Consider the following 7484-nt stretch of genomic DNA (forward strand, 5'->3'; position numbering starts at 1 on the left):
TATTCAATGCGCCGCTATTCTTGTTTACAGTGCGTAGAATTGTGTTCTGTGATTTGTTGAGTAGATTTATTGAATTCTGCAGAGAAGGAGGACTGGCGTTTATCGCGTTTTGGGAAAAAGGGAGAAAAGATGACAGAATAACACGATGGATATCCAATTTTTCGTAAAATTAAGAAATTACTTTTTAATACTGACCTGATACAATACTGATTTTGGTGATAACGAATAATAAAAAAATGAAGTTTTATCGCGTTTTTGAACCAAACTCTTCATTTGTTAGACGTTTGTGTCAATATGAGTTTAGTAATGTGATATTAAAATATATCCTGTGTGATAACTAGCCTCATTCATCCTTATAATGTCCACATTATAAAATGTAACATCAATGCAAGCCAAAATCAATTTATTTTGTGAGTCCACATGAAATGTCCTTGATATGTAATGACAAATTATATTTGTGGTAAGTGACAGCTGATGCCTGATATGAATAAGATCATGCCCCTCAAATAGCATTTTATTACACATTGATTATTTAATGCAAACAAACTTTAAACAAAAACCTTGATCACTTTTTAATGACTTTCTTATTGTTTGTTTTCTAATAAAACAGTCAGGTAAGCCTTATTTTATATTGTTTCATTAGAAGTTGTTTTATATATTACATTAAGTATATTTACATTTGAAAAGCTCAGATGCAAAACATACTAAGTGTGTCTAACATGTTTTCTTGTAAATGAGCCTTTTTTTAAGTCAACTCTTAATTGATTCTGCCTACAAACCAGTATTTTTGAATGGCCTGAAGCCGGGATTAAGCGCATTTAAAGCAAACATATTTGATGAACATACAATTCATGCCGAGAGCTTTCAGTTATTATCATTATCTCATTTTTGAGGTGGCTTCTGCATCTAAGCTCTTCATATGTTGGTACTAAACACTGGTTTATTATTAAAACATACAGTAGCCTACTCTAATATGTTTGTTGTTATATTGTTCTAATATTAAAATCTTAATAATGGTTTGCTTCAAAAATGCTACATTTATTTAAAGCATATGCTACTACATTTATTGATTTAATGACCAAACATTTTTGGGCCAGTGTCCATTACAGTGTGTAGCTTACTTTTACATTTGAATTAAAATGCCTACTTTTTGTATTCTGCAGATTCGAAGACCTGGACATCCAAAAGTGGAGCAGAAAGTAAAAACACCCTTTTGTATAAACACCCCAAGCAATGCTTTATACTGTATCTTTACAAATAATTTTTTAACTTTTCTTATCTGTATTTTTTATAATATCCTTTTCACAACAGCCTAAGTCAAAGATTTCAGCATCCCGGAAACTTTCTCTAAAGGTCGGTATTTTGTGGAGGGAGTTGTTTCCTTAGTTGTTACATAGCTGTGAAATCCTTATTAAAGTTGCTTTGTATTTGTTATTAGATAATGCTCCTTAATAGAGCAATGGAGGATTTGGAGAATGAAAAACAGGAGAGAGACGAAGAAAAAGTTCGCTACCTTGATGAAAAACTCCCTCCTCTGCAATTCTCTGGACTTTCTCTAAATGAGCTACAGGTGACACAGAAAGAATGAATTTTGCATACATTTGTTTAAAAGAAAAGTGTCAAATGTGTAATTTGTGCTCCAGAAGTGAAGAGCTCAGATGCAAAGCCCTAAACGCCACCTCCATCAAAAGTGATATAATGATATTAACCAAATGCTCTCGGCACGTATCACACGTTCAAATCCACATAATCCCGGCCTCAGGCCTTTAAAAAAAATACTGTGTTGTTGGCACCACAATGACTTTTAGCAAAGTTCTCAAAATGCATGAAGATGAATTTCTGTATTTAAATGTATATTTAAATGCCCATATCTGCAGTTCTTGATGCAAAAGGAAATTTCTATAATTTAATTAAAGGAATAGTCTACTCATTTTCAATATTAAACTACGTTATAACCTTAACTAAGAAGAGTTGATCATCCCTCTATCATCTTAGTGCGTGCACGTAAGCACTGGGGCGCGCTGCGACACTTCAATAGCATTTAGCTTAGCCCCATTCATTCAATGGTATCAAACAGAGATAAAGTTAGAAGTGACCAAACACATCAACGTTTTTCCTATTAGCACTTTTGGGAGTACTTCGACTTGCCTGAAAAATCCGCTCCCCTTCTCCCTCTCATAATGGGAGAGGTAGAGTGTTACTGCGCCGAAAAGTGCTATTCCGCCATACAATATAGTTACCCTTTTAAATCCGCTCAGAAAAGCGCTACGTTTTATTTTGTGCCACCAAACTTGCTCGTATAAATACTTGTCTAAAATAGGAAAAACGTTGATGTGTTTGGTCACTTCTAACTTTATCTCTGTTTGATACCATTGAATGAATGGGGCTAAGCTAAATGCTATTGAAGTGTCGCAGCGTGATCCAGCGCTTACGTGCACGCACTAAGATGATAGAGGGATGTATCAACTCTTCTTAGTTAAGGTAATAACATAGTTTAATATTGCAAATGAGTAGACTATTCCTTTAACATATGCAAGTTCCTACACTATTTTCGATATGTAATTTAATTACAGAATGCTTTTTAAAGCAACACTATGTAGTTTCCATGTAAAAATGACTTCCGCGCTCCCATGTGGTTGAAAAGCGCAACAGTGCCTGGTATCAGACACTCTTCTGCAGGCAGGGGGAGGGGCGGGGCTGTGTTTCCTTACCTCCACCGCCACTTTCAGAGTGTGCTTGTAGCAGCTAGGTGGCTGCTCAGGTTGCAGCAACAGTACAATTTGTCCATTTAAAAGTTGTTCTATAACTGAAATAATTTTAGAGACATTATTTAAAGGTAAAAAAAACTACATAGTGTTGCTTTAAGTTGCAAAATTAAAATGGAAATGTATTACCCGAACTGATTATGTGTTTTACGCGTCAAGCTAAAACTGTAGCAAAATGATAATTTTAATCTAATTTTACTAAATATATTTACATTTACAGGTAATTAGGAATGCATTTTCATTAACATAGTGTACCCCCGCCCTGTCAAGCATTGCATCTAGGTGGGGAGAGTATCTTATGTGTTGACATTAGGTTTGGGAAACCTTGCGGCAAAAGGGCAGATGAGAACGTTATATATTTACTCAGATGAAGTATAAACAGAGAAATGCATTGTTTTAGTGCATTGTTTTTAGGTTTCACAGAATTGTTTGCATTATTAGATGCTGACACCTAGTTCACATAACACTGTCCCAACAAACCCTTCAACCTTTCGTGCCTCTATCAGTACAGACGTTTCTGAAGTGAACATTTCATCACGGTTTCAAATAAACATTTAGTATTTTTTTTGTCATTATACCCTTACATAATCATTCAGATATGTTTTTTTATGTGGAGCGACACATTAAATTGATCCAATCAGACCAAACTTACATTTAACTGTCTGTACTTGTGTATGCTTCATCCTGGCGAAAGTGTAGGGATTTATAATAAAATAAAATGTATGGAATATAAGCCTAAGTAGAGCTCTGACAGGGATTTAGTTTTTTAGGAATAATTCACCCAAAAATGAAATTTATGTCATCATTTATGCACCATCGTGTTGTTACGAACCTGTATAAATGTCTTTCTTCGTTTTGATAAACACGAGATAAGATATTTTGAGGAATATCTTTAGTGATTTTGCAACTGTTCACTATGTCTTGTGCAAAGAAGTGGTGGTTTTTGCCAAAAAAGTTTGCATGCACTTAGTGGGTTTTGCAGTGAAAGAAAGCCAAAATTGTTACAATTTTACAATTACACATTTGGCAGACCTTTTTATGCAAAGCGACTTGCATTAGCGCTTTACAAAGTACACATTTTTTTGTTCAGTATTTGTGTTCCAAGGTTTCGAATCCTTGACCTTTTGCTCTGCTATTTTTCAATTACTGACTAATAACCTTTTCATTGCCATTAAAATGAAAATGCTGAACCTTAGCATAAGAGCCTGATAAAAATACATTTACAAAAAACATATTATAGGCACTTATAGATGTTTTGCATCTGAGCTCCTCAACTATTTAAACAGGTTTCTGGAACATTCTCTTTTTTTGCCATTGACTAAATAACAAAAATCCTCACACCCTAGTAGGGATGGGAGATATATCGGATAAAGCGGATGTTGCATGCTCGTTTGATTGGAAGGAATTTTAAACAAAACAGGAGAACAGAGAAAATCTAAAAAGTAAATAAGAGACAACCAAAAATTTTTAACATTAACATTTAAAATGAAAACTACTCATTACTAAACTCACTTAGAAAAGATAACATAAGCCCTATTCGCACGGGATTAGTATGACATGTTGACCTCTAGTCATTTGTAATAATTGCTGTATAATTGCTTGGGGAATTTCTAAATCACTCAAGGTCCCAAGATAATACTAATGCTGTGCAAATAGGGCTTAGAAGTAATATAATAAATATATTCCTACCTAGACAAATGCTTATATACATTCCCCTAATAAGCTGTTAATGTTTATTACTGTACATACGTATGTCTACACTACCACAGTCTCATTGTAAACTAATAGAAAATACCTATTTTACATGCAGTCAGTTGATGTAAAAGGACTTTTTTAGATACTTAAATTTAAGACCTATTGTATTTATTTATCTTCAGAATCTGTGCAAGCAACTCCACGCCAAAATCGATGTGGTAGATGAAGAGAGATTCGACTTTGAGGATAAAGTTCACAAGCACAACAAAGATGTAAGTAGAAAACTTGTTCGTGGTTTCTAAATATGGATAAAATGAATTAAAACTATTTTAGCCTTAAATTTCTCTGTCTAGCCATTAAAATATTAAGATTAGACAAATAAAATATGAAATCTCATATTTTATTTCATAAGTAGCTCAGCCAAAACAATTCTTGGCTCTGGTCTCTAGGGGGCAGTGAAAAGCATTGCAGAGGCACAATGTAATGTAGCGTCTGGTCGCACTACACCGCTACTTGCTGTTTTAAAATGAACTGAACTACCCTCAAGCTACTAAAAAATGTAGTTTAGTAGTGTGGTTACTTGTGGTTAACTACTCCCTTGCATTTCTTTCTGTATGAATAGCCAATGAATAACTGTAAAGGTCATTGTGTCAGGTTGTTAAATGACAACCTGACACAAGCTGACTGGCTGATGGCACCACATAAATACATAGATTCTCCAGCCTATAGTTAATGCTTTTTGATACCCTCAATGACAAAATATTTAAAGTAATATATTATTATGTATTATTACAGTAATTGTTACTGTAGTCAGACGCTTAGCTACATTTGAATGACCGTCAACAAAGATATATGCTTCTTGGTAGTAAAGTGCAGTTACTGTGAACTAGCATGGATCAAAACCTGACCTCCAGGTATGCCCTTGATTTCAGATCAATGAACTTAAGATGAAGATTCAGGATCTAGGAGGAAAGTTCAAGAAGCCAGCTCTGAGAAAGGTGCGTGTGTCGGCTGATGAGATGATGAGGGCCCTGCTGGGCTCAAAACACAAAGGCTCCATGGACCTCCGTGCAAATCTGAAGTCAGTCAAGAAAGAGGACATCAAGCAAGAAAAGGTATTATTAATAATCCCACTTTATATAACTACTGAACTTACATAAGAAAAAAAAAATCATTAATATGTTGTACTGTCAACTAAAGTGTTCAGAGTAGGTTTAAGGTTATGGTTTGGAGGATCAAGAGTATAATTACTTGCAGATACTTTAAATGAAAGGACGATGTACAGTGATCCATGTATCATAGTGCAAAGTTAATTTCCACACTTCGTCATTCATAACCAGCTGAAACACAACTATTATAATTAACTCATCTTTGTCATTGTCAAACAGGTTTTGACTTCTGAGGTGGGCGACTGGCGTAAGAATGTGGAAGCAATGTCTGGCATGGAGGGAAGAAAGAAGATGTTTGACGCTGCTGGAGGAGGCCAGTGAGATCATCTGGGATGCTGAACGGACTGAAGTCTTTATGGTTTTGTTGGATTTTTAATGTTGCTATATATTCTATCTGTCTATTTAGTCGTTGTGGTCTATATTTTAAGTGTTAGTTCACCCCCCAATAGTTTTTGTCATGTATTTAGGATTTATTGAGGACTCATAGGAATAATTTGGAGAACAACAGGATATTTCTTCAACAAAATATATGTGTTTGTGTGCTAAAACAAAGTCTTAACTTAGCATTAAAAGTTGCAGAATTAAGCAAAACATGTCTTAAGCAATTTTTTGTCAAAAATTTGATTTTACATCATAACAGTACTGTTCGTCCTTGCAAGTTGCTACTTAAGACTTATGAGTAGTTATGATTGTTCTAATTACGCTATGGCCGCAGGCTAAATTTGGTTGTCACTTCACTGTTTAATCCTTAATCCTTTTCTGTACACACACAGTTCAGTCATGTACAGGAGTGACACCGCATTTTAATAATGCATTTTTATTAACTCCTGCAATGCAGGCAGAGACAAACGCTTGAATTTGATTGGCTGATAAACGTTCTGAGGTGTGCAATTATTTTCTTGGAATCGCACGGCGAACGTAGTTCCAGGCAGCTCTCTTGACCGCATTACAGTTCCATATCACTTCGCATAGTTAACTGTAAAAACAGGGTAACAAAAACAACATGACAGACGATTTAAATTGACTTGCCTATTTAAGTTTAAGTTTAAACTAAATGCTGCATTTTTTTTACATTATATGTTTTTTAGCTTTATGTTTGTTGCCAGATCTTGCACATTAAAACAGCAAACAAAAATCTAAATGCTTTACCTCAAAGACAAAAATACTAGGGCCGACACCATACCACTTTAATAACACCCAAAACTTTAAACCGCCATAAATGGTTAAGTGCCAAAAAAAACATGAACATGCCTTACAAATGTGTACAACCCACAATGTCAAGATGAAGGTTATTAAAATGTAATATTATTTTGGTCAAAGCAGTAAATGGTAACCACGCAAGATGTCAAACGTTGCTATGGTTGTTTCTGTGTAAATCATTGCAGTTTCAGAGGTGAGTCTTGTTGCGTACAGACATGGAGCGAACATTTAGGGGATTCATTTCCACATTTAAATATAGTTGTCACTCTCAAAACTTTGAAGTGTGAATGGGGCCTATCATTCAGAATATAAATCTATGAAGTTCCTTTTAACAATTAAAAAATACCACATTTATTTCCATAATCAGTCAATTGCCATGTAATGTATTTAGTTCTCATATTCAGTTATAGTCTATTTCTTCCTGGTTTAAACGTGATGTTTGCTCTGGTGATATTTGATAAGTCCAGCTAAGCTGGCAGGTTATAGAAGGGGTATTTCCTTGGTGACACCAGTGAATACAACAAGCTTTGAAAGTACGAGATGTTACAGCACAGCATTGTTCATGATGTATTTTAAGCCCCGTTAAATCCCATATCTAATCTGACTCAGCCTTGAAGAGATCAGACCCTAGGTTGTGCACATGTCATCGCAGGCC

At 34.9% G+C, this 7484-nt stretch overlaps 1 protein-coding gene across 1 annotated transcript; it reads left to right on the forward strand.

The window, feature by feature from the left end:
• The first annotated feature begins 1084 nt into the window (after nt 1-1084).
• On the forward strand, nt 1085-6220 carry tnni1d (troponin I, skeletal, slow d). Its single transcript, XM_065269269.2, has 6 exons — nt 1085-1199; nt 1312-1353; nt 1439-1570; nt 4643-4732; nt 5393-5575; nt 5849-6220. The coding sequence occupies exons 1-6, from the start codon at nt 1140-1142 to the stop codon at nt 5948-5950; spliced, it is 609 nt and encodes a 202-aa protein (XP_065125341.1). The 5' UTR covers nt 1085-1139; the 3' UTR covers nt 5951-6220.
• The last annotated feature ends 1264 nt before the right edge of the window (nt 6221-7484 follow it).

This window comes from Paramisgurnus dabryanus, chromosome 1, assembly GCF_030506205.2.
Source record: "Paramisgurnus dabryanus chromosome 1, PD_genome_1.1, whole genome shotgun sequence".
NCBI classification, from domain to species: Eukaryota; Metazoa; Chordata; class Actinopteri; order Cypriniformes; family Cobitidae; genus Paramisgurnus; species Paramisgurnus dabryanus.

Bases quoted from the DNA above. Each gene is read 5' to 3' on its own strand.
- tnni1d (XM_065269269.2), top strand. From the start codon at position 1,140: ATGCCTACTTTTTGTATTCTGCAGATTCGAAGACCTGGACATCCAAAA. The intron at 1,354-1,438 runs GTCGGTATTTTG...ATTTGTTATTAG, and splicing joins CCCGGAAACTTTCTCTAAAG to ATAATGCTCCTTAATAGAGC. The intron at 5,576-5,848 runs GTATTATTAATA...ATTGTCAAACAG, and splicing joins AGGACATCAAGCAAGAAAAG to GTTTTGACTTCTGAGGTGGG.